The sequence below is a fragment of the Capricornis sumatraensis genome, chromosome 4 (assembly GCF_032405125.1).
Source record: "Capricornis sumatraensis isolate serow.1 chromosome 4, serow.2, whole genome shotgun sequence".
Taxonomy (NCBI): Eukaryota; Metazoa; Chordata; class Mammalia; order Artiodactyla; family Bovidae; genus Capricornis; species Capricornis sumatraensis.
Window position 1 is genome coordinate 115,248,545 of NC_091072.1, and position 27,447 is coordinate 115,275,991.

Consider the following 27,447-nt stretch of genomic DNA (forward strand, 5'->3'; position numbering starts at 1 on the left):
ATCTAGTAGAACTTTGATCTCATCTGAGAAGTCGTCTCTGGTTACTCTAATCAAAGGAACTCCTATATGCTTCCTGGCCCTAGAGTCACTTGGTCTTCTCGTCTTCATTGCACTTATGACCTGCTGAAATGGTCGATCTATTTGCTTTCATGTCTACTGTCTATCCCCACCATGCAAACACAAACTCTAAGGACTGCAACTGCAACTGCCTTGTTAGCTGCTCTATCTCAGTACTCAAAACAGAGTCACACCGGGCATCACTGTTCAGTAAGCAAAGACAGGGGAATGAAGGAAAGAACCTGTCTTGCTTTCTCCTATGGAAATCCTGCTTGAAGAAGGATCAGAAGAAATTTAAGAAGTCAAACCATTTCAAAGAAGAAAAGACCATAGCATTCTGGCAAATCACTCCCATTTATTTATTACATGCTTTTCACATCCCAAGCACAGTGCCGACCCCTTAACATGGGATATCTCATTTAATTCTCACACTGACCCGATGATGTAGGTGTGCTTACTGCCCCTAGTGTACAGATGCAGAAACTGAGGTCCAGAGGAGTGAAACCTGCATGAAAGCACACAGTTCGTAAGACGTAGAGTTGGGGTTTGGAATGGAAACCGCATTGCCTAAGCTGCTCCACACTGCACGAACTGATGGAGGCCTGTGTTTGGGAAATGAATACTGAAATACTTATGGATAAAGAGGCATCATGTCTATAGCTAACTGCTAAGCAGTTCTGTGTCTGTGTGTGTGTGTGTGTGTGTGTGTGTGTGTGTGTATGAGAGAGAGAGAGGGAGAGAGAGGGAGGAAAGAGAAAATGAACTAATATATTAAGCTCTAAGGGCAAGAAGTATCTGGTATTTCTTTGAACTATTCTTTCAACTTTTCTATAGATAGAAATTACATCAAAATAAAACACTTTTTAAAAAGCCAATAGTGGGGTAAGATACAGCCTTGTCATGGTGAGGAAGGACACAGATCCTCCTTAGCTAGGAGGAAGCCTGGAGATGGGGGTGAGGTTGGGGCAGACTCTGGAGTAAGAAGTTTCTATAAGGGAGGCAATATAGTGATAATGTTCCTTATTTAACCAAGTCTGCCCTTCCTCAAACAGCACAAAGGATTTTAAAGGCCAACTTCTAAATCTAGTTGCTCAGTGCCGAGCTTATCCACTTAGTCAGGAGAGCGCTGTTCCCCTGAATTGTGGCTCCCACCCTATTGATTCATTGAAAAAAGAAGAGAGTTTCAGAAAAACATCTATTTCTCCTTTATTGACTATGCCAAAGCCTTTGACTATGTGGATCACAATAAACTGTGGAAAATTCAGAAGGAGATGGAAATACCAGACCATCTCACCTGCCTCTTGAGAAACCTGTATGCAGGTCAGGAAGCAACAGTTAGAACTGGACATGGAACAACAGACTCATTCCAAATAGGAATGGAGTGCCTCAAGGCTGTATATTGCCACCCTGCTTATGTAACTTCTATGCAGAGTACATCATGAGAAACGCTGGGCTGGAAGAAGCACAAGCTGGAATCAAGATTGCCAGGAGAAATAGCAATAACCTCAGATATGCAGATGACACCACCCTTATGGCAGAAAGTGAAGAGGAACTAAAAAGCCTTTTGATGAAAGTAAAAGAGGAGAGTGAAAAAGTTGGCTTAAAGCTCAACATTCAGAAAACAGATCATGGCATTTGGTCCCATCACTTCATGGGAAATAGATGGGGAAACGTGGAAACAGTGGCTGACTTTATTTTTGGGGGCTCAAAAATCACTGCAAATGGTAACTGCAGGCATGAAATTAAAAGACGCTTACTCCTTGGAAGGAAAGTTATGACCAACCTAGACAGCATATTAAAAAGCAGAGAGATTACTTTGTCAGCAAACATCTGTCTAGTCAAGGCTACGGTTTTTCCAGTAGTCATGTATGGATGTGAGAGTTGGACTATAAATAATTTATTGCTGAAGAATTGATGCTTTTGAACTGTGGTGTTGGAGAATACTCTTGAGAGTCCCTTGGACTGCAAGGAAATCCAACCGGTCCATCCTAAAGGAGATCAGTACTGGGTGTTCATTGGAAGGACTGATGTTGAAGCTGAAACTCCAATACTTTGGCCACCTGATGGGAAGAGCTGACTCATTGGAAAAGTCCCTGATACTGGGAAAGATTAAGGGCAGGAGGAGAAGGGGAAGACAGAGGATGAGCTGGTTGGATGGCATCACTGACTCGATGAATATGGGTTTGGGTAAACTCTGGGAATTGGTGACGGATAGGGAGGCCTGGCATGCTGCGGTTCATGGGGTTGCAAAGAGTCAGACACGACTGAGCGACTGAACTGAACTGAACTGATGCGAAGAGATGACTCATTTGAAAAGACCCTGATGCTGCGAGAGATTGAGGGTAGGAGGAGAAGGGGATGACAGGTGTTGAAATGGTTGGATGGCAATACCAACTCAATGGACATGAGTTTGGATAAACTCCAGGAATTGGTGATGGATAGGGAGGCCTGGCGTGGTCCGGTTCATGGGGTCGCAAAGAGTCGGACACGACTGAGCGACTGAACTGAACTGAACTGAACTGATCTAGGTGCTGTGCATACACCAGAGAAAGGACAGACAAGGGCCCTGACCTTAAGGAACTTCTATTCTATGTGGAAAAGACAATGAATAAAAAATAAGCAAATAAGATTTTTTTTCAGATGGCAGTAAGTGCAAAAAGGAAATAAATCTGAAACACAGGGCAGCGGGAGGCATAAGTGACTGGGGATGGTTGTCCTACTTCAACCGGGGCATATGTCTCTGAGAAGGTGACAACTGAGCTGGATGCTGAATAACAAGAAGGAACCAGCCATGGCAGTACTGAGGAAACCCCAGGGAGGAGATGAAGGCAGTCCTGGAGACGGAAGCGAGCTGAGCTTGGTGAGCAGATGAAAGCAGGCCAGCATGATGGGAACGTGGTGAGCAGTGGGGAGAGCAGGGGAGGCAGGGGCAGTGATGGCAGGGACTACATCATGCTGGGGATGGAAGCTGGAGGCATTCAGAATTCACTCTAAATGCATGAGGGATTCAGAGAGTTTTGAGCAGGAGGGTGATATGGTCTGAGTTTTGTTCTTGAATTCAGATAATATACATAATGTTATTAGTACAGGACCTGGTACTGGGTAGCTATCTCATTCATTGTTTACCATTTCTCGGTAGCACCACTGATCATTACAGACTTCCAGAAGGTGGGTGGCCCACGTACGTGTATCTTCCTGCTAGAGGTGGATGCACCTGACTGGGGAAGGGGACTACTCCTGACCCATCTGACTTCCTCCCTACTGCCTACCACCCCCCCCCCCCAAGGCAGATGCCAACCACCTCTGCCAGGCCAAGGGGCAGCCAGGGTAGGATCACTGGGCCTCCAGCTGGCTCCAGCTCCAGGCCTCTGAGCCGCCTTCACGTTGTTTTAAAAATGTGAAGCATTCCAGCCATTTTAATTACTGGGTGTTGCATAAGCCAGCAACCAGTTCATACAAAGGAACAACAGACAAAAAATGATTTTCAACATGCCTTTGGCCTCTCCCCTCCTTTCTGCCTGAAATCAGCCTGCAATCACTGGCCCCTAGGCCTTGAAAAGCACTCCAGGTATGTGCAATCTCTTTAAGAGTTTGTTGATGTGACATCAAGATGTTTTTTTCCTCTAAATACTTGCGGGAGAGGCAGTTCCAGCTACCTTCAAGTGGTTTGGAAAGTTACTGGTCATATTCTTCCTAGACACACGAAAACTATCACAGGGGCTCCATATTATACGCACTGAGAACTTTGAGTTCAGTGTGTGGTAGGTCTGTCTGGGCACTAAAACAGGGGACTTTTGGTTCCTGAAATTCCAAAATGACCACATGATAAGGTACTCCCAAGGCATGAACCCTAAACATAATATTCCAGCAGTGCCTGGATGTGGAGAAGAATTTCTTAAAGTTTGCAATGTGATTAAAGAAACCTCAAGTTCCCTAATTCTGGTTTTTCAGAAGCTTCTAAACACTTAGCTCACTAATAGTCTAAACAGTTTGTTTAGGTCCTACTGTGGGTCAAGCATTGGGCTAAGTGTTCAGAAAAGAAAACTCAAGAGTTTGTTAGGTAGCCCACTTCTTAAAGAGGGGAAATGACATAGAAACTGATAATCCCACCGTACTGTGATGAAAATCAAGTTACAGATAATCTCTATGGTGGGACCCAGCTTGGATGGAAGGAAAGGCTACTTGCACAAGATGACTTAATGATAATAATAAGTTTGCTTTAATAATAATGTTGACCATCTCCACTCACTCATGGCTGACTCTGTACTAGGAGTTCTGCTAAATCCTTCCCATGTATCGTGTTTATTCTTCACAACTCTGTGAAGTAGGCACTAATGCTGTCTCCATCTTGTTGATAAGAAAATTAACAGAAAGGTTACCTGTCCAAGAGTACAGTAAATTAACGGTGATGTGCTGGTAATTACTTAGCAACTAGCTCTTCAAAACCAAAAGCTTGGTTTGTAGCATCTGGCAATTACTCTAGTAGATCTTCTTCAATCGTGGCCAATTTTAAATTACCAGTGTGACGTCACTGAATGCAGAGTTGGGAAGACTGTTTTTGTCATATAGGTACAATAGCTGGAAATAACCTCAAGAGCATAGATGAGAGTATGTAACAGAATAAAATAATGAGGAAGTGATGGGTATTAAATATTCATTACTGTATTTTTAATATAATTTGTTTGATTGTAAGTTTATACAATTGCATATTTAATAATGCCTATGTTTAACAACTGACTGGCAAAATTCCAGAAAATACAACTACCAGCTCTCACTCACAAGCGAGAGTAAGGCAGCCCCAACACATCATGTGGAGCTCTGGAAACTCACTTTTTATCCCATAAGACAAGTAAGAAGTAGCCGGAAGAGGAGTAAAGACACTCCAGGTCAAGGGAATAGCATGAAAAAAGACTTCAGACATGGAAATGGGAGAATACACAATAGTGACATTTAGTGTTTGCAAAATGTTTTCAACCCATCACTGGAGTGCAGGGCAGTGGTAAGGAGCACAGAGCTTGATGGTGAACTTCCAATTCTGGTTCTACCACTTATTAACTGTGTGATCTTGACCATGTTTCTGAACTTCTTTATGCCTCAACTTTCTTTTCTGTAAAATGGGCATGATAATAACAGTTGCTACATCTTAGGGTTTTGAGAATTAAATACATTTATATTTCTGCTTTATTGACTATGCCAAAGCCTTTGACTGTGTGGATCACAATAAACTGTGGAAAATTCTGAGAGAGATGGGAACACCAGACGACCTGACCTGCCTCTTGAGAAACCTATATGCAGGTCAGGAAGCAACAGTTAGAACTGGACATGGAACAACAGACTCATTCCAAATAGGAAAAGGAATGCATCAAGGCTGTATATTGTCACCCTGCATATTTAACTTATATGCAGAATACATCATGAGAAACGCTGGGCTGGAAGAAGCAAAAGCTGGAATCAAGACTGCTAGGAGAAATATCAATAACCTCAGATATGCAGATGACACCACCCTTATGGCAGAAAGCAAAGAGGAACTAAAAAGCCTCTTGATGAAAGTAAAAGAGGAGAGTGAAAAAGTTGGCTTAAAGCTCAACTTTCAGAAAACGAAGACCATGGCATCTGGTCCCATCACTTAATGGCAAATAGATGGGGAAACAGTGGAAACAGTGTCAGACTTTATTTTTCTGGCCTCCAAAATCACTGCAGATGGTGATTGCAGCCATGAAATTAAAAGATGCTTACTCCTTGGAAGAAAAGTTATGACCAACCTAGATAGCATACTCAAAAGCAGAGACATTACTTTGCCAACAAAGGTCCGTCTAGTCAAGGCTATGTTTTTTCCAGTGGTCATGTATGTATGTGAGAGTTGGACTGTGAAGAAAGCTGAGGGCAGAAGAATTAATGCTTTTGAACTGTGGTGTTGGAAAAGACTCTTGAGAGTCCCTTGGACTGCAAGGATATCCAATCAGTCCATCCTAAAGGAGATCAGTCCTGGGTGTTCACTGGAAGAACTGATCCTGAAACTGAAACTCCAATACTTTGGCCACCTCATGTGAAGAGTTGACTCATTGGAAAAGACCCTGATGCTGGGAGGGATTGGGGGCAGGAGGAGAAGGGGACGACAGAGGATGAGATGGCTGGATGGCATCACCGACTCGATGGACATGAGTTTGAGTGAACTCCAGGAGTTGGTGATGGACAGGGAGGCCTGGCGTGCTATGATTCATGGGGTCGCAAAGAGTTGGACACGACTGAGTGGCTGAACTGAACTGATGATACTTGTAAAGTACATATAGAACAGGACCCGGTACATAATAAATCCTCAGCCAGTGTTAGTTACTTATTACTTTGATCCTTAAAACTTCCTCTGTGAATTGAATGTTTGTCCCCATTTTAAAGGGAATAAATGTAAGTTTAGAGATAAACTCAGTAGATAGAAGAGATAGAATTTCAGTAATTGTTCTGATTCTAGCTTCTGTGCTCAACCCAAGGCAGAAATCACAATGACCCCATGAGTATTACTCTCCAGTAGGGCCTGCTCATGTACTCTCTGGCCTACTAAGTATCCTACTGATGGGGAGCATAGCTGATTCCTAAACACCTGGATTGATGGGTGCAAGGCATTCTGGGAAGGAAGACCCACCTGGTGACTGACATTGGGCATTGGCTATTGCCAATGGAAATTGCATCCTTGCTATTTTCTGCATGTTCACCTTCACCCTGAACAGGAAGGCTTGCAGGGTGGTTAAGAGTACGGACTCTTGGGAAAGGCTGCTCTGGATTCAAATCCAAGCACTGCACCATCCTGCCCATGTGATCTTGAGCAAGTTACATAATCTCTGTGTAGCTTTGTTTCTACACCTGAAGAAAAAACGGATTGTGAGGATAAGCTCATCTACCTCACAGCTTTCACTATAAGATTAGTATGAATTAATATATGAAAACTGCCTAGAAGAATGCCCTGCATTTAATAAGCTGCTGCTGCTAAGGCTGCTGCTAAGTCGCTTCAGTCGTGTCCGACTCTTTGCGACCCCACAGATGGCAGCCCACCAGGCTCCGCCGTCCCTGGGATTCTCCAGGCAAAAACACTGGAGTGGGTTGCCATTTCCTTCTCCAATGCATTAAAGTAAAAAGTGAAAGTGAAGTCGCTCAGTTGTGCCCAACTCTTCGTGACCCTATGGACTGCAGCCCACCAGGCTCCTCCATCCATGGGATTTTCCAGGCAAGAGTACTGGAGTGGGTTGCCATTGCCTTCTCCAATTTCATAGGCACACTATAGGAATTAGCGGTTACTATCAAGGATTGCTCTTCTTTGCTTCCTCCTTTCCCCCATCCCTTCTCTGGGTGTTACGGACATGGTCAAAGGGGATATGACATGGGAACATGGTCTTCATTAATAAACAGAGATCATCGAACAGCAGGTTACTTATCTGCAGGGATCTCATTCATTTCTGTACCTGGAGGGCCACACCGTGGTCCACACAGGTTCTCACTGTGCCAGAGCCTTATTCTCTGCACCTTGTTTGATCCTCATGAAGATCCTATGAGTTGCTCCTCTGTTTTACCATCAGATATCTGAGGACATGAGTTTGAGTAAACTCTGGGAGTTGGTGATAGACAGGGAGGCCTGGCATGCTGCAGTCCAGGGGGTCACAAAGATTTGACTGAGCAACTGAACTGAACTGATCTGAGGCTCAGAGAAGTGAAGGAATTTGTACAAGGTCACAATGTGAAAAAGTCAAGGAAGATCAAAACCCAGGTTTATGGACATTACAAGTCTTGGTGCCTAAGCCTCTCTTCAGTCTGCCTTCCAGAATATTCCATTGGAAAGTTATGAGAGATCATAAAATCTAAACCCCTGGTTTTACATTTAAAGAAAGTGGGTTTATTGATTTACTCATGGTCACTCAGCTATTGTGTATGGCAGAACTGAGATAAAAACCTGGTATACTGCCTCAATCTTATGCTTAAAATTTCAGAAGGAAATGAAGTCATATTCATTAGTTGTTAAAAAATACTGACCAATATTTTATCAGCTTGCCTCTAGATTCTGGGCCCTTCTTTGGTAACACAAATGTAATTTTCCAGTAGTATTCACTCAGTCATGAAGGCCATGATCTTACACCAGATACTGCCTGCTCTGTGATTTCTCCTGTCTCACCTCCCCTGCAAACCAGGTCAAAGAAGAGATGATGCATAAACACTCCCTCACTGGCCCTCCTTTAAAAGGTACCATGTCTCCTGCTTGGCTGCATCACACAATAATCAACAGCCCTGAGTACTCAATGGGAACCCAAAAGATGAAGAGGAAGTCACCTGCAGTCCATGAACCTATGGATACAGTGACTTTTCAGTCTCCAGAAAGAGTGCTCATTTGGAAAGAGGCCTCTAGGTCTCAATCACAGTTCTGCCACTCCCTTCCTTGTAAGAAATTGGACATGCAGTTTAATTTTTGAACCTCAGTTTTCTTTGCTATAAAATGGAGATAAAATAATACCTATTTTTTAGGGCTGTGAGTATTGGAGGAAACACTAAATGCCTTGTATGTAGCAGGTACTCCATTAATGCAAGTTCCCTTTCCTTTCTCTCGTCTTAGAAACCTTTCCAGTTTATCATCCCAAGGTTGATGAACGTTACAGGACAGGAAAATAATTATTTACTGCATGTTTATTATGTACCCAGCCACAAATTAGAGAAATCTGGAGTGATGGGAAGATGATGAGATACTAAGGGGTCTGATTCCTTGCCTTGTCTTTGCCAGTAATCCTGTGTGACCATATGGAAGCCCAGATCTCTGGGGCCTTTTCCCATAGGCGTTGGATTTGATGATCCACAATTCTCTCCCACCTCCAGTTTTCTGTCTTACTCTAATATGGGTTTCCAAACATCTCCCTGTTCCCTGGTTGGGTGGCCCAACTCCTGGCACATCTGACCCTCCTGTTGTAGATCAGGCCACCCACTATTGTTTCCACGTCTTTCTCTCCTGCTAGACTGGGAACTCCTTGAGGGTGGTCTGTGCCTTGTTCACTTGGATCCCTGGTGTGCTTGCTGCATACCAGTGGACACCCATTCAGTGTCTAAGGAAACTGGAAGGAAGGAGGGCAGGAAGGTGAGAACCGTATACTTTCCTTCGAAGAGCTGATGATCACACTGTGACGCACAAGCTGTGAGGCAGAGACTGCCAGTGTCTGACTGCCAGTGACTGCTTCACAGGAGAGCAGTGAAAAGAGGCTGTCTGTCTTCTGAGCACTGAAGCCATAAATCCACACGCTATGCAAGTGCTTCACAGTACATCAGAACACAGTAAGGGGAGAATTCAAAATCCAAAACTCAGACTTGTTAGTGTGAGGGTCATTATAGGATGGTGACTTTTAATCGAAAATATAGAAACCAAATAGATCATAATATTCCTAGTACAGGAAAAGCCTAGGCAGAAGAAGCCAGGAGTGGCAAGTTTGGAGCAGAAAATTGGAAAGACCAAGAGAGCCAAAGTTGGCAATATGTATATGACCTTGTCACTGTACAGGCAGAGGGACTCTAGCCAGCAGCTGTGGGCACTGTCACTCTTGTGGCCAAGGATTCCTCTCACTGAGAAGGAGAATTCTACAGTATCTCAGCTGAAATACCCTTCTGATCTCATCCCCTGTGTTCCAACTCTTTCTGATGAGAAACTAGCTTCATGACAAGCTCTCTATGGTTATCAGGAAAAAACATAAGGGTCATGTTGACACACGTATCCTATCCTACATGCCAACTGTATCTCTCATGGGAAACAAAGATAATGTAGTTTGCTTGGGTTGCTGGTCTCCTATGATTCCTAGTGTTCCTGGGACTGCTCAGCTCAGAGCTGTATCTAGTTGACTTTCTGGACTTGAGAAGCTGGATTCCAGAACCTCTGTTACGATGAACTTGTGAAACTGATACATTGACTGTCCCTCCCCCCATTTTCTCTGCTATTCATTGGTTAGTTTATTTTCTCAATATTTGGAAAGTGCCTATCAGTATGAAGTGCAGATGCTGTGCTAGAGGCTGAGGAAGGGCCTGGATTTGCTTGCTGTCTAAGGGAGAGAAAGACATATCAACCACTAGGGACAACAGAGTATGGGAAGAACCCGGTAGGAATCTGCAGGATACTGTGTGAGTGGGAGAGGACTGAAGAAGGAGAGGCCTTGGAGGAGCAGTCAGATCTGCTGAGGCAGAGACAGGGTCAGGGAAAATATCCATGAGGCAATTCAAGCTGAATCCGGAATGACAAAGATCCTGACAGATGAGACAGAGGAGGGTCAGGAATATAGTGGTGGAAGGTGGATTCCAGGCAGAGTGCAGTGTGAGCAAGCCTCAGAGGCAGGAACTAGGAGCTGGAACACAAAAGGCTTGAAGATGAGAATGGGGACATAGATTAGAAGCCTAGGTTGAATGGGGACATAGGTTGGAAGCATAGGTTGAATGGGGACATAGGACAGGACATGCTGTTGCGTAACTGAGAGCTGGAAAACAAAAGGCTTGAAGATGAGAATGGGGACATAGGTTGGAAACATAGGTTGAATGGGGACATAGGACAGGACATGCTGTTGTGTAATGGCAGGGATAGCAGTCACAATGTATTCTGCTCGAATGGTGCGCCTCTGGGGACCCCAGGATGAGCCAGAGCACACGGAGCCTTGTACGCCTTTCTTGGGAGCTTAATACTTTGTTCAGAAAGCCACGGAGAACAAGTGAATCATTTTAAGTCAAAGACAGCATGACTTCAGATTTATATTTGAAAAACTTAACATGAGCAGCAATGCAAAAGCTGAATTTGATAGAGAAAGACCCTGGATCGAGTGAATAATTATGCGACAATTGAAATTGTCAGGAAAGACTATAGGGGCCTGATCCAAGGCAGACATAGTGGAAAGAAGTGAAGGTTAGAAGAGATGCATGGAGTGAGAATCTACAGCACTTGGTGAATGATGGTGCCACTGGCAGGGATGGGTCATACCAGAGAGGACTGAGAGGAAGACAGTGAGTTTGGACTCTTAGGGGTCTGAGGAGCCCATGGGACCTCCAAGTGCAACTGTCCCAGGGAAATTGGGTCTAGACAAGAGCTCATAGGGATACTGCTGCTTACAGCAGTGGACAGACCAGAGTGGGAGGTGGGTCCAGGGGAGACAGTGGGATTAGCCAGGGGGAGTGTGGAAGATAGGAAGGAAGGGAAGGGATGAAAAGGGATCCTTGGACAAAATTGGGAAACACCTATATTTTAGTGGCAGGAAGAGCCTGAAGAGTCTGCAAAGAAGACTGAGAAGGTACAGTTGGAGAGGCAGAAAGCAAAAACCCAGAGAGAGTGGAGTCTCAGGAGTCGAGTTTAAGGAGGATGTGTTTAATGGTGTCCCCATTGCATAGGACAAGGCAATTTCAATTCCAGCAGGTTCCACCACAACAGGCTCAAGCACCTTGGCAGAAATGGGATCTGTAGCCCACGCTGACAGCATAACAATCCTATATCTGTCTGGCCATCCCATTCCCTCCCAAGCTACAGAGCGGCAGGCAGAGACACTCACATGAGTCTTCTGTGCAAAGCTGAGCATGCAACCTTCAAAGAAACCACAAAGGAGCTGCTCATTTTTAAAGGAAAACACACGGACTCCATGGGCATAGGGAAGACATTAAGACAGGGTCGAGGAGGAGAAGCTCTGCTTCCACTTCATATTACCCTTCATAGAAACAGTCAACCGAGTACACAGTCACTTAAAAACAAAAAAGAGCAAGTGCTGGAATCTTAGCTCCGTTTCCCATCTCCCACCACCCCAGTAAAAAGGAGCACAAAATGTCTCCACTATGCACATGTGTTTTCTGGTTTAAAATCTCTGGGAGTAGCTCCCTGCAAAAAGAAATGCTGACACCCCAGGATTCAGGTGAATTCAGCCAGAGACTCACACTAAGGGGTCTTCACTCCCTGGCAGGGATGGGGGAGAGCTGGGGGAAGAGACGCGCGGGGAAGAGACGCCCTGCAATTTTACTGCCGTGAAATTGGCTCCAGATGGAAGCAAGGCAAGGTGTTCACTCCCTGCTGGTGCCAGACACAGAGAGAACCTGAAGTGCCTGTCACCTTAGGTCCATAATCCCCCAGCGCCGGGTGGCAGCCCTGCTGAGGGTCTGGTCAGGGCTCACGGTGCAGGGTGGACCGGGGCTGTCTGTTGTTCAGAAGAGACTATTTTAAAATGCAATGACTTTCAGATGGACTGTGGGTTTGGGGAAGGCGCGGCGGCCGGGGTCTGGAGGAGAAGGGACAGGAAAGAGGAGAGGTGTTTCCCTACACGGCCGCAGAGATGACACACATCTTAGGACCTTCTCCAGTTTCAGTTTTCAGAGGCCAGTTCTGCCCTGGAAGAGAAGGACCATGGGATCCTCTGTCGTATTCCCAGGTCTCTCCAGTACCCCTCAAATCCATGATTCACAAGTATGTAGCTTCCTGAGAGCACGGCTCCCCTTGGGTTGACATGTGGCCAGCCTGAGGGTGGAGAAGCTGGGCAGCTGCGGACCCAGACGGGATGCTGACTGAGAGCTTTGTGGCCATTGCAGACGGGAGGGGTTAGCTTCACCCACTCAAAGGCACCCACACCCCACTGACTAGTGTGGAACTGTGCCTTTCCCCCCTTCTCAGTGAGACCAGCTGAGGCTTCAAGCTGAGGGAATGGGTGTTCTCTGGCTTACAGCGCCCCCTAGCATTGGTCAAAGGGATAGAGCCCTGTGAGCTCTCCAAGGAGCTAGCCACCTGCCTATGTCAGTACTGGCTGGTGGGGCCAATTAATTCCATCCATTCAGCTAATCCTTATTGACATCTTTGTTACCACGAACACTGTCCTCAAGGAACTTACCATCCAGGAAGGTAAACAATCACATTACAGTCAGACAAGTAGTGTGAGGGAAAGAAGCACAGGATCACATGGGAGGGACTTGACAAAGACTGGAGACGGGAATCAGAGAAGGCTCTCTAGAGGAGGTGACATTTAAACTATGATCTGAAGGCAGTACAGGAGTTAAATGAATTTTAGAAATAAGGCATGGAGATAACAAAAGGCTTATTTCTTGATCTTTTAGTGCTTATGATGCAAGAGGCAAAAAGGCAGAAAAACAAGTAATTACAATGGGGATCTGTCAGGAATATGACCCTCAATCTCTTGTATGCTTTCACCATCAAAATCTTTGGTTTCAGCCTGAGTCTTGGAGGAGAGAGCAGAAAGCAGAATAGGAACTCAGTGTTGATTGAGAAATTGATGGACATGCTTTAGTCTCTCACATTTAATTTTTCTCAAACTTCTTTAATGGCAAGATCTATCTTCCCTTCAGAGACATTCACCTTGTCCTTGAGACTTTTCCATGGGTCCTGAGACTTTTCAGCCAGGGCGGATCTTGGAAATCACTGAGTTACAACCTTCATCCAATGAACAAGAAAACTGAGTCTAGACAGGTGAGATGACTTGCCTCAACAACTGTTTCTGCAGCAACCTTTGGAACAAATCTCACATCTTTTGCTTCTGTTTTTCATCCCAGCCTCTTTTTGTCCCCCAGAAAGAAAATTTTCATGTGTCACTTTGCAGCAATATACTTGAAATGCTTTCAAAAGATATTAGATAATTTAGAAAGGGAAAAATAAACACACAAGAGATAAATCTCTGAGGAGTACAGAGCTGCATTTGTTAAGACTGGCTCAGAGGTGATTATTAACATAACAGAGAACTATTTAGTCAGTGTGGTACAGTTCTCTACCTGTTGGGTACTGGACAAAGGGACTCTGAAACTCATCTATAGACTTGAAATGCAGATTCAGGACTGCGAGTGGCTGCATAAGAGTCTAAACGTTAGACCATGCACTGCAGTTGGGGGGACTGGGGCCACGAGTGTGTGGAAGACAGCCCAGGTAAGGAATCAGGCAGCCACAGCACAATCTTGGGTCTACCACGAGCTAACCATGAGACTTTTGGGCAAATTTCTTCATCTGTCTGAACCTTATTTTCCCCACCTGTAAAATGAGGATGGGCAGAATCTCAGGTCATTTTTCAGGTTCTCTAAATGTCTGTGAGAGACTTCCCAGAGAGTCTAGCATCTTGGAACTTGATATGAAGAGGGGTTGGACCACTCAGATTTAGAAACTTCTTCAGTTCTTCTGGGGTTTATAAATCTATCAGTGTCCTTAGCTATCAAGACAAAGTGGGGAGACAGTATCCTCATTCTTATTTACCATTGGCCCCAGGCCCCCTCCATCTAACTTTTAAAGTGGACTTGAGAAAGCAATTCTTACATATTACTAGGTCCATGGACACAATGACATCTGGATTGATGGCTATGAGGTCTGCTTGCTGCCCTTGACCCAGAGGCAGTGCGTAGTGCTCCTCTCTATAAGGATGCATGAAGCTTGCTTTTTCTCTTGTTCAAAGTGAGGACTGAGGATGGATGGACAGAAGATAGTCCCCTTGGGTTAGACATTAGGGGGAACTTTCCAACTGAAACAGAAGCTGAACTCCAAACACACTGACCCAGTTTAGGATAGGGAGTTAGAGGAAATAAACCAAAGGGCAATTTTGCTACCTTTCAGCTAGAAAAACAATCAGATTACTCTTACACTTATATAACTAAGCTCCAGTACTTTGGCCACCTCATGCGAAGAGTTGACTCATTGGAAAAGACTCTGATGCTGGGAGGGATTGAGGGCAGGAGGAAAAGGGGACGACCGAGGATGAGATGGCTGGATGGAATCACTGACTCAATGGACGTGAGTCTGAGTGAACTCCGGGAGATGGTGACGGACAGGGAGGCCTGGCGTACTGCGATTCATGGGGTCGCGAAGAGTCGGACACGACTGAGCAACTGAACTGAACTGAACTGAACTGCCATAAAATCATATGCTTCAGATGTTTTCTATAAGGAACCTGCTGCTTGAAATTCAGCAAAAGTTATTTCTCTGACACTCATTTTCTAGGCAAGCCTTCCCTTGGAGAAACTATTGGTAATTTGGACAAAACCTTAAAGTGAGAAAGAAAAGAGAGACAGAGAGAGAGTGAAGAGAACGCTTCAACACGTAAGATGCTTATCCAAAGTAGATTTGGTCTGGAAAGGCCTATAAAACCTTCCACATGACTGGCACAGTGCAGGGATAAATGAAACTCTCAAATCCTACCAAGTATGCCCTCATTCAACCTGGATCCTTGGAGTGGCTTCCAAAGTGTCCACAGCTCAAGACTCAATGGGTTGCTGGCCACACCCATACCGGTGTCCCTTGAGACCCTAATTTATACCCTAAGGAGTAAAAAGCAGCCTTCTCAAATATCTTAGGCTTCAAAGTGTTTCTTCTTCTAGTGTGGCTGGGGAAATAGTACAACTACAGTTCATGGAACAAGGGGCAAAATTCTAAGTAAACACTGAGAGAAGGAAAGCTCTCTCTGGATGGGGCTACAGTCAAAGTTAGGATGGGAAGGGTCTTAAAGTTGGGGAGGAAACAAGACAGAAAAAATGTGGAAACTAGATTCCTCTCCTTACAGCTAAATTCTTAAGGGGGAAAGGGAAGCTTTAAAAATGTTCTTGGAAATATCATTTCCAATGAAGCTTTCTGCTCCTGCCATTGTGGTGTCACTTCTCTGAGGTGTAAACAGAGGAGTTTCTGAGAAAGAGGATGAACTTGCACTTCAGAGTGATACTTCTCATCCTTCTTTTGTGCCAAACTTTTACCATTTTTATTGCCAAATCACTTTAGTCTCTTTCCAAACGGGATGAGTTGGGTGAGAAAGTGAGAAAGATGCAAGAACAGAAAGAAGATTCCAGCTGCAAAAAGGACACTTGCACAGATAAAGCTAACTGCCACTAAAAAGACCAAGAAAATAAACACTTGTCTAAGGCAGGAATCAGAGAATTCAGTTCCTGGCTGGTTGCCAAGTAATGGCACCTTTCTGCAACAGTTTCCTCATCTGGAAAGTGTGAATAACACTTTGTGTTTTTCCTATCTAAAAGGATCATTGTGAGATGTAATGAGGTGAAGTACGGAAAATATTAGTATAAGGCAGGCTCAAGAGATTACTGAATAAGAAAAATAGTAATAGTATCAGTTTTTAGCAGATATCCATTGTTCCTCATATTCTTGAATCCTGGATAGTTCTCCAGGATCTAGTTTCATTTCCAGTTGGAATTAGTTCACCTCTAATTCCTCGCTGAAGGATGGAGACCTGTCTGCCCTAGGTGGGGTTACCATTTCCTCGTGCCCTAACTTACTGTTTTTCAAGTAAGCCTAGGGACTTTGCACTTGCTGTTATCTCCTCCCAGCTGCCAAAGGGCTGAGGCTTCTTGTTCACAGCCAGGCTGTCACCTTCTCAGCCATTTTGCTTATTATCCCGTAGACAGCAGCGCCCTCCGCAGTATTTCTAACCCATCATTCATCATTCAGGGCACTATTACCTTAGTAAATCACCCTATGTACTCATGTATCTTCTAATGTATTGCCTTCTAGTTCCATGAGAACAAAGAGTTCGTTTTGCTCATCCCAGAATCCAGAACGATGTCTGTTGAATGGCCTCACGATTTACTCCGGCTGAGCCCGGGAAACAACCTTTCGTTACAGTCAGTTCCAAAAGGCAAACGACTTCCTACTGAGCAGGAAAGTCTGGAGCAGCGATACGCGGAGGGATAGGGGATTTGTCAGCAACCTAGTTCTTTCCCCTCTGACCCGGCTCTCTCCAGAGAAGGCACAGTTAGCCTTTATTTATCCTTTCCACCAGGTGCAGTCAAGGTCCCCAAGGCAAGGCCACCTCTGACCTGCCAAAGGGGTTGGTGCTGGGGTGAGCGGTAGTTGATTTGGGTTCGGGTCAGAGGCGCCCAGAGGCCGGGGTGGGCGTATGGCGGGTTTGCAGGCGAGGAGGGCAAGGGGGCGCCGCTCCGAGGGCCCCTGCGCCAGCGCGTAGCAGGGGTGCGTTCAGCCCACCCACTCGCGTGCCCACAGCTGCATTATTCCCTAAAAGGACCTGAACGGGACGGGCGGCCCCGCCCCGTCGCCCCGCGCCCCCGGCCCCGCCCCCTTTTTGGAGGGCCGATGAGGTAATGCGGCTCTGCTATTGGTCGGAGTCGGCGGGCCCCGCGCGCTCGAGAGGGGGTGCCCGGGGGGACCCGCGCTATATCATTCGGCCGCGGGGCTGCGGCGCAGAGCGGGCAGCGGGCGGGCGCTCGGACAGCTTCTCCTCCTTCTGCTCCCTCAGCTCCTGCTCCTCCGCCCAGAGAGACTGCCCACCCGCCCAGTCCTGCGCCAGCGCCGAGGCAACTCCGTCGCACTCCATCCCGTCCCGCCGGGCACTCGGAGGGCGGCGCGCTCCAAGCCAAAGTTGCCCCCCACAGGCGGCGGGCGAGCGCAGGCTGCAGCGACCCGGCCCGCGGCGCGCAAGGCAACTTTGGAGACGTGAGCAGCAGCCCCAGCAACGGCAGCGGCGATGACTCCCTGGCTCGGGCTCGTCGTGCTCCTGGGCAGCTGGAGCCTGGGGGACTGGGGCACTGAGGCGTGCACGTGCTCGCCCAGCCACCCCCAGGACGCGTTCTGCAACTCAGACATCGGTAAGCGCTCCCGGGGTCCCTGCCGGAGCCCTCGCGGTGACCGTTCGCTCGCGAGCTGCAGCCGGGACTTCGGCGCTGCTATGGGTGGCCTCGCCAACCCCCAATCCTTTCCATTGCCTGGGCTTGGGGGGAGGTCGTGGAGGTAGATAACTGAGGTATGCTTCAGCATGACCGAGGTGGGTAGACGCAGAGAAACCCACCGAGGCCGAGTGAACTCTGCAGCCATGGTCTTTTAGGGCGTGAGGTCCTTACTGGTCTTTTTGACATCTGGAAAATTCCCCTTTTCACTATCAACTGTCTGGGGAAGAAAGATGGGGAGAGCATTTCTAAAACTTGTAATGCCAACTAAAGTGCTGGGATGATGACGAGTTTAAAAAAGAAAAATTAAAAAGAAAAAGTTGCCAGCCATGTGCAGGGGAAAGTTGCAGGAGAAACTTGTAGTTTTCTGAGTTTTCACCATCTCTCCACTATGTTCATTCTTTTCACCAAGACCCAACTCAGTCTCACAATCCCTGGGCAAGTGCGAACTGAGCTTCTTGGACTGCCAAGTTTGGGTGGATTTAAGGGGGGAAATAAAAAGGAATCTGTGGGGTTGACCCTCCCCGAAGGAACTGTATTTGAAAGTGTTGATAGCAAGCAGGAGGTGGCGTGTGTGAGGGATCACTTATCACATAGCTGTGAGAATTGCACAGGAAGGCTTTTTTTTTCCTTGAATGTGTGTGGGGTGGGGGGAGACAGGGCAGTGGAAAACAGATTTGTCACCAAAAGAACAAAGATGCCAAGGGTCACATCATGGTGACTATTCCAAATCGGACTTAGTGTCTTGATTAGAGACAAGGGCATTGAGAGTCCTGGGAGAACTTGTTTCAGAGTATTTGGGACACTTGTGCTTGGATGGCCAGAGGGGGAGCAGCAGCTGGAAAACATCTCTCCTCTCCTTTCCAGCTCATAAAGCTTGCAAGTCTAGTGGCCCTTGCTCTGTGTGTGTGTGTAAATGCGGGCGGGGGGTGGGGTACAACACAGTCTAGTCACCCTCTGCCTGTGTCGATTCAGAGGTGAAGAATGGAGCGTGTGTGTTTTAAGCACAGTCATAAAGAGGAAAAGAAATTTTCCACTGGGTCCTGGGTGAAGGCCTCCACAAGTGTGCTGCAGGGGAGGAGGGGGAGGAGGCAGGAACCTGGCAGGGGAGGCAGCTGAGGCTGGGAGGGGTGCTGCTGGTGGGCCTGGCAAGCCTAGGAGATGTGAGGGAGGTGGCTGTGGTGACTGGGTCAGTCTGGCTGGCAGGCAGGAGTATTTGTGTGACCTAGGGTCACCCACATTAGTGGCTTCCTGGGGTCCTTGCTGTGCCCCTTTCCTTCTCCTGGGGGAACCTGACTGGCCCCTGGGTTTGTGGATTGCAGGGAAGGATTCTTCGGGGCTGCCAGAGGCCTGCAAGGTTTTCTTCTCCCTTGACTGCCCCCACCCAAATTCCACTTGGCCTGTCCCTCCTCACCCTGTGGGTGCCATTCCCACCTAAGTGATGCTGGCAGCTACTGCTGGGGGTGGCGGCTCTGGTCCTCTCAGTGAAGAGCACATACTTGGGTCCAGGCATCAGGGGGAGTCAGGGCGTCGTCCTCTACCTGACAGTGGTTCGGGCGTGTCCACATGGATTTCTGATGTGTGTGGAGAGGGAGACCTCACGCCTTCCCCTTGCCCTTGGCTTTTAGGCTTCTACCCTGGGAGTTCGCCAGGGGACGGTGGAAACAGGAGCAAGGAGACCACGTCTGATAGTGGCCCCGCCTAACCACTGCTTAGGTTTCCTGCTGTGTGTCTGGGACTGATACAGAAAGTTTCTTGTAATTTCTCTGGATTTTAGTAAGAAATCTTCCCACAACCCCCTCTTCAACTGACTGCCCAGAGAAAAGCGAAGTTACCAGGAAATACCAAAAGGCAAGAACATTGTGGTAGCAAAAATGAAAAAGAAACAAAAAGACCTCGGTGCTGCTGGCCCGGATCCAAAGCTGTGCTGCCTTGGTTGGCGCACTGCACTAGTGGCAGGGATGAGATAATGCTTTTTATGGGAGGTGTGGATGCGGGCTGCTGGCTTGTTGACCTCCACTGCCTTACGGCACCCTGCCGGCGGCCAGTAGGTGGCTCCCAGTACTCCTAGCTCACAGCGCCTCTTCTGGTTCCCAGTCTGGGCTGATGCCTGCCTGTTCTCTCCTTGAAGGAAATGTGTAGACGCTCCCATTCCCCTTGACACCCCTATGACCCTACCAGTCAATACTATAGTCTTTAAAAGATGCTCACGCCAGCCCACTAGCTTCCTCTTTCAGAACCTTCCTGGCTCTTTTCATGGCTGGGTGCCACATTGCCAGGCAAAGCCCCTCTCTAAGGAATCCCCCCATGGCCTTCCATCTCCTTCCTCCTCATCCACAAGTGTCTCTTCTTGCCTTCCCCCCCCCCACCACCCCTTCCCCACCGAAGACCTGAGGATTGGCGCTGCCTTCTGGATGACGAGGAGTTAAAAGGTGTTTCTATGGCAACTCCAGGCCCTACACCCCAGTGAAGTGTTTAGAAGAATGAACTACATCCCGGCTTATAAGACATACTGTGGCGGAGAGAAAAGGACTTGGAAGCCTCCATGATGTCCGTGGCCCCCTCCCCACCAGTCACTGCCCCTGAAACTCTTGACGCAACTTTGACTTTGGAGGAGGGGAAAGGGGAGGACTAGGAATGAAGGAGGCGGCCTTGGCCTGCTTTCTGCTCCACAGCTCTGTCCGGCTCAGGAAGGGGCGGGCAGTGGGGCATGCATGCGTGTGGTTTCTGCAGGGGTGGCAGCAGTAGGGAGAGAATTTGACTTCAGAATGCCAACCCCTCCTTTGCACAGAAGAATGGGGCTGTGCGATGGAGTGCTAGGGGCCTGCTCCTTGAGCCCGTGGGGAATTCAAGAGGGAGGCTCAGCTGGGGGGCCCACTGCCAGCTCTGGAGGACGGTCTCTGGACGTCTCCAGATTGTTTTGACAGGGACCAGTGCCAGCAGATTCTTTCGGTATCAGATCTGAGTGGTTTTAGCAAAGAAGCCATTTTTAAGGAAGCCCGATCAATCCTCTCTCACAAACACAAAATTACACTTTACACTGGGCTTGGTGACTTAAGGAAAATAAAAAGGATCCAGCTTCGGAAAGGAACCAATCACTTGGGGAGTGGATCCAGGCTGTGGACATCTTAGCAAGTCAGGAAAAAGGAGAGCTACTTATCTTAGGGAAGAGGGGACATCTCTCAGACTTCAACTGGGTGCAGGCTCTTTGTGTCTTTTATCCACTCAGTATCCTTAAGAGTGGGTATTACACCTATTTTTCTTCAGATGGAAGATAAATTGTGGGTTTGAGATAAATTGTGCTTGCTCAAGCTCACCCAGCTACTATATGGTAAGGGTAAAGCCATTCTGAATTATGCCATTCTTCCAAAACTTTCCAACTTCCATTTATCCTTGCTGTTGTAAGGTAGACAACCCTTCCCAGGATCAGGATGGAATGGACAGTTAACATTTGAACAATGCCTTACTTATTGATTTGGAGAGTTTTCCTTAGAAATATGAAGACGGCTGAAATGGCCAGAGGTTATAATTAAACATCATCATAGGAAAGTAAGAACTAATTACTGTCATCCTCATTATATCAGGTTATCAATAGAGAAAAATAAAGAAAAAATTCTAATGTTCTTTGGCTGTTAGAACTAGAAGAGACCCTCAAAACTACCAAGTCAAAGTTGAAAAAAAAAAGACTCGGTTTGTCTCACTAAAGTTTGGCCTCATATACTCTTACCCTTCTGAGGTTGGGCTGAGTGAGGGCTTCCCAGGGTGATGTGCCCTGTCTGTGCAGCCTGATAGTATGATGGGAGGAAAACCAGAGAGAGTCAGGAGGCTGGGTCCTGGGCTGGCTAGAGAAGGTGCCCCTCCCACAATTCTGTGTCCCTTTCACAATCCCTCGATAGATAAGACTAGAAAAGTGGCCACAGAAGTGGCTTGGGTGGAGGGACTTTTGTTTGTTTTGCAGGAACAGCAGGAACCATTCAGCTCCACTGCTGAATGGCACATTCCAACAGGTTCACTAATTAAAAACAAAAACAACAACACAATTCTCCATTTCATTTAGCTTTTATCATTCTGGTCAGTATGGACAAGGAGGCCCCTTCTTCTAGCCTTTGTCATAGTCAACTCCTGGGTGGCCTGGAGGGGCAGTGTGGGGCGGTAGAAAGGCCATAGCATGGGCAGGGCAGGGCTGGGCTTAAATCCTTCCTGTGGGGCGTGTTGGCTGTATGCACTTAAGCATGCTATGGGCCATCTTTAAGATTTAGTTTCCTCACTAATAAAAGGGGAATAATAATCTGTACATCCTTGGCCTTTTAATTTTGAATCCACATTTCTAAAATTACAAGAGTAGTTGCATACATTCTATTATATCCATGTGTATATGTATCTGTGTGTTCAACTGTATCCATCCGTCTATCCATCGACCATCATCCATCCATGTCTATCCATCTATCTAAAGTCAGATAAGGGTAAAGTCCTTTTTGATCAGTTCCTCTAATTCTAGTCCCTTCCCTATGAATTTACATACATAATACTCATAGAAAATTTGCAGTAGCCTTTCCCCTTGGAAACATGAATGGCAAATACTATAAACAGTGGAATACCAATACAGCATTCAACTTCTTTTCAATGAGCAACATGTTAGAGGTTGTTCTCAGTTCATATGCACACATATGTACTTCATTTTCTTTAATGTGCAGAATTCCATAGGGTTATAAATTATAAAAACTAAGCATGGAATGATTACTGTGCACCAAATTCCATTCTAAATAATTAATATGCATCAACTCAGTTTAACTTAATTCTCTCAAAAGTTCTATGAGGCAGGTGTGCTACTGCTATCTCCAATTTACAGATGAGGAAAGTGAGGCTTAATAAAATTATGTAACTTGTTCAAGACTGTTACAGAGCCCATATTTAAACCCTTACAGCCTAGGTCTAAAATATATACATGTACAACAGTATATGAAATATTATATGATACATATAATTATATACTATTTTATTAATCTAATAATATTATAGCCTTATGCCAGTACCAGTGCCAAGTTACTTCAGTCATATCCAACTCTTTCTGACCCTGTGGATTGTAGCCCACCAGGCTCCTCGATCCATGGGATTCTCCAGGCAAGAATACTGAAGAGGGTTGCCATGCCCTCTTCCAGGGGATCTTCCTCACCCAGGGATGGAACCTGCGTCTTATAGGTATAGGTATAGATTTATTTATCCATTCCTCTATTAGATATTTTAAGGTTTCTAACAGCTTTTCATGGTTACAAAGAGCATAATGGCAAGTATTCATTGTACGATCCTCTTGTTCATATGCGTGGATATTTCCCTATGGCAAATATACAATTTGGAATTCTCAGACATAATGTATGTGCACTTTACATTTGAACAGTTCCTGACAATTCACCCTCCAGAGTGGCTGTGGGAAACCACTGTTTTCATATATGCAACATGCAGCGATGGAGAGACCATTAGCCCTGTGCTGGAGACATTTCTACACTTTTCTCAAACAGGAAAACACGCTATGACTTTTATTGACTTACTGAGTTTTTTCCCTTTTTTGCTTGTTCTTTTATCCTTTTGAAAGGGGGCAAAATTAAGGCTACTTACACCAAGTTGATAGGAGCATTTTTGTAGGGAGAATGGCGCTATGTGCCAATGGTGCTACGTGCCAAATGGCTTTTGACTTGTTGCCATTTTAGATTAATTCAACTGCAGATGGTTTTATTTTTTGCTTTAATAAGAAGCAATGGGCCTTTCAGTACATTAAGATGCTTGACTCCAGGGTTTGACATGAACCCAGGTTCATGTTTTAAAGACAGGATCTTATTGCTAACCCAAAGCTGTCCCCTTTTTGGCTGGGCGTGGCCAGGCTCATGGTGGCAGCAAGGACTCAGCCCTGTGTCTCCCTTCTGCTCACTGAATTTGGATGGTGCTTGGATGAGAGTGGTGGGATGGCCATAGGAGGGAGATGGACAGTGAAGAGGGGACAGAGTAGGTCCCGGCCAAGAAAGATCAGGCTAGAGTCTCACTTTGATGGCAACTAGAATGGCTGGTTTAAGAGAACTTCAACTGTTCTGATTACAACTTTTCAGGATTCTTGGGATAAAGTGTCATAAAATGGCTTCAACAATAGCCAACCTGGCCTCTGCCTGCCTTGTCAACATCACAGGCTTTTCCAGGTGCCGCTGTTCCCATTCTCTCTCTGCCCATTGTCCTTGTCTCAATTTTGAGTGCCCCTTGTTAATGTCTCACTCTCTGGAGCTCACTTGGTGTCTTTTCCCTGCCTACTTCTTGGCATTATTGCAGGATCATCAAACCTTGCCCAAATTTTAAACATGTCAAAAAACATCATCTTTAGGAAAAAACAATTCTTTGGAGCTGCTTGGGAAATTCCTAGAGGGGCTCATTCTTGAGCAGACCTAAGGGCTGTATACTATCCAGAGAGATGCATCTGACCCTCCAAAGAGGGGAGGCACCAGCTATTGCATTACTTATTAAATCTGATCCCACCTTCTGGACATGGTACTCCATCACCATCCCAAATAAAAAAACTCCTTTTCCGCATATCAGTCATCCTACTAGCTGGAGACTGCCCATCCCAGCTACCTGGTGAGTGATCTGAAGCCAGAGGGGTGAAATCACTCACCTGAGATCACACCATGAAGAAACAGATGAACTGGAAGCTACATTTGCTTCAGTTCAGTTCAGTTCAGTCACTCAGTCATGTCCGACTCTTTGCAACCCCATGGACTGCAGCACACCAGGCCTCCCTGTCCATCACCAACTCCCGGAGCTTGCTCAAACTCCACTGAGTTGGTGATGCCATCCTACCATCTCATCCCGTCATCCCCTTCTCCTCCTGCCTTCAATCTTTCCCACCATCAGGGTTTTTTTCCCAATGAGTCAGTTTGTCACATCAGGTGGCCAAAGTATTGGAGCTTCAGCATCAGTCCCTCCAATAAATATTCAGGACTGATTTCCTTTAGGATGGACTTGTTGGATCTCCTTGCAGTCCAAGGGACTCACAAGAGTCTTCTTCAACACCACAGTTCAAAAGCATCAGTTCTTCAGTGCTGAGCTTTCTTTATAGTCCAATTCTCACATCCAAACATGACTACTGGAAAAACCATAGCTTTGACTAGATGGACCTTTGTCGGCAAAGTAATGTCTCTGCTTTTTAATATGCTGTCTAGATTGGTCATAGCTTTTCTTCCAAGAGCAAGTGTCTTTTAATTTCGTGGCTGCAGTTACCATCTGCAGTGATTTTGGAGGCCCAGAAAAGAAAGTATGTCTTTTATTTTGTTTCTGTTGTTTCCCCATCTGTTTGCCATGAAGTGATGGGACCTGATGCCATGATCTTAGTTTTTTGAATGTTGAGTTTTAAGCCAATTTTTTTCACTCTCCTTTCACTTTCATCTCAAGAGGCTCTTCAGTTCCTCTTCACTTCTGCCATAAGGATGGTGTCATCTGCATATCTGAGGTTATTGATATTTCTCCCAGCAACCTTGATTCCAGCTTGCGCTTCATCCAGTCCAGCGTTTCTCATGATGTACTCTGCATATAAGTTAAATAAGCAGGGTGAAAATATACAGCCTTGATGTACTCCTTTCCCAATTTGGAACCAGTCCATTGTTCCATGTCCAGTTCTAACTGTTGCTTCTTGACCTGCATACAGACTTCTCAGGAGGCAGGTAAAGTGGTCTGGAATTCCCATTTATTGAAGAATTTCCCACAGTTTGTTGTGATCCACACAGTCAAAGGCTTTGGCATAGTCAATAAAGCAGAGGTAGATGTTTTTCTGGAACTCTCTTGCTTTTTTGATGATCCAACAGACGTTGGCAATTTGATTCCTCTGCCTTTTCTAAATCCAGCTTGAACAGCTGTCTTGATGCATGTACTGTTGAAGCCTGGCTTGGAGAATTTTGAGCATTACTTTTCTAGCATGTGAGATAAATGCAGTTGTGCAGTAGTTGGTACACTCTTTGGCATTGCTTTTCTTTGAGATTGGAAGGAAAACTGACCTTTTCCAGTCCTGTGGCCACTGCTGAGTTTTCCAAATTTGCTGGCATATTGAGTGCAGCACTTTAACAGCACCATCCTTTAGGTCTTGAAATAGCTCAGCTGGAATTCCATCACCTCCACTAGCTTTGTTCGTAGTGATGCCTCCTAAGGCCTGCTTGACTTGGGACTCTAGGATGTCTGGCTCTAGGTGAGTGATCACACCATCATGATTATCTGGGTTATGAAGATGTTTTTCGTATAGTTCTTCTGTGGATTCTTGCCACCTTTTCTTAATATCTTCTGCTTCTGTTAGGTCCATACCATTTCTGTCCTTTATTGTGCCCATCTTTGCATGAAATGTTCCCTTGGTATCTCTAATTTTCCTGAAGAGATCTCTAGTCTTTCCCATTCTATTGTTTTCTTCTATTTCTTTGCATTGATCACTGAGGAAGGCTTTCTTATCTCTCCTTGATATTCTTTGGAACTCTGCATTCAGATGGGTATCTCTTTCCTTTCTTCCTCTGCCTTTAGTTTCTCTTCTTTTCTCAGCTATTTGTAAGGCCTCCTCAGAACCATTTTGCTTTTTTCCATTTCTTTTTTGGGGATGGTCTTGATCACTGCTTCCTGTACAACATCACGAACCTCTGACATTTGCTGAGTCACTTTCAAAATCTGTGTTCCAAATTGGCATAGTCTAATGGCAAGGACTTTTTGGATTTGAGAAGATGCTACTCCTGTTGTAATTTCCCCCAAATTGTTTTTTTTTTTTTTTTGACTTCCCTACTTTGGATGTCTCCTCTGTATGCTTCTCTTTGATTTTCTTCCACAGCAAGCTTCTGCAGCCCCTGCTTCCCCCCAGCCAACCCCCAGTTTTATTAGACAATAGTCCTAATAAAACCAAGTCTTGCACCCTATTTCTAATTCCTAACTCAGTACTCTTTCCACTTAATCAGCGATTCCCAGCCTTTTCAACACCATGGACTGTTTTTATTAATTTTCCTTCAAAGGATTTCATGTTTGGAAAAAATTATCCATCACAACTTCATGTCTTGGGTGTTGATTATTTTTCCATCACAAAGTCTAGTTAAATGGTATCTGTTACTGCTGACACTAGCCAGTCATTATTCTGATATAATCAGATAATATAATTAATTGCTGCCCAAAGCAAAGAAACCTGGTATTTGCTCAAACCTGGGGAGCACTCTCATGGGCTATTGGATGACGGCAAGGTATGATTTGGGCTGGTTCACAGAAGTGCAGAAGGAGCTCATGGACCCCTTGCAGAGCACTGTAGTTCACCCTCTGGGAATGGCTCTTCTCTTTCACACCAGTTTTCCGTCTCTCTTCCTGTGGACTGGTCCACATGTCTCCCACCCTTGCCATTTTCTAGATTCCCCTGAGTACTGAGAACAGGGCTGGCAGAGGCAGTGGGTAACTGACATGTCCTGGTTGAGTTGCCTAGCCTTTTGGAGGAGGTGACATGGGTTCCTCTTCTTTGTTTTCCTGTGTTAATCTCTTATGGGCTGAAGCAGATGAGTACTGACTGGCTAAAGGATCTCACTAAATAGCATTTGACAGGTCACAAGGTGTCTATCCCAGCTATAGTGGAACTAAGAGGCTTTTTTACTTGGTTGCTAAAAAACTAGTGTTCAGGAGAGAGGTATGCAGGCCAGGACAACTTTTCCTGATTCCTGTAGAAGCCATCTGTGGCTGGGGTGGGTTGGATGCCATAGAAGTGCT

General features: G+C 45.9%; 2 protein-coding genes across 3 annotated transcripts in view; one reads left to right on the forward strand and one right to left on the reverse strand.

Annotated features, from left to right (window-relative positions):
- The window catches only part of SYN3 (synapsin III), a 447,307-nt gene that overhangs the window by 251,486 nt on the left and 168,374 nt on the right, over positions 1 to 27,447 (reverse strand). The window lies entirely within an intron of this gene.
- Positions 17,240 to 27,447, forward strand: part of TIMP3 (TIMP metallopeptidase inhibitor 3) — a 58,748-nt gene continuing 48,540 nt past the window's right edge. Inside the window, exon 1 of the mRNA XM_068972152.1 lies at positions 17,240 to 17,622. Within this exon, the coding sequence (XP_068828253.1) occupies positions 17,502 to 17,622 (121 nt within the window). The 5' untranslated portion in view covers positions 17,240 to 17,501. The remainder of the gene's footprint in view (positions 17,623 to 27,447) is intronic.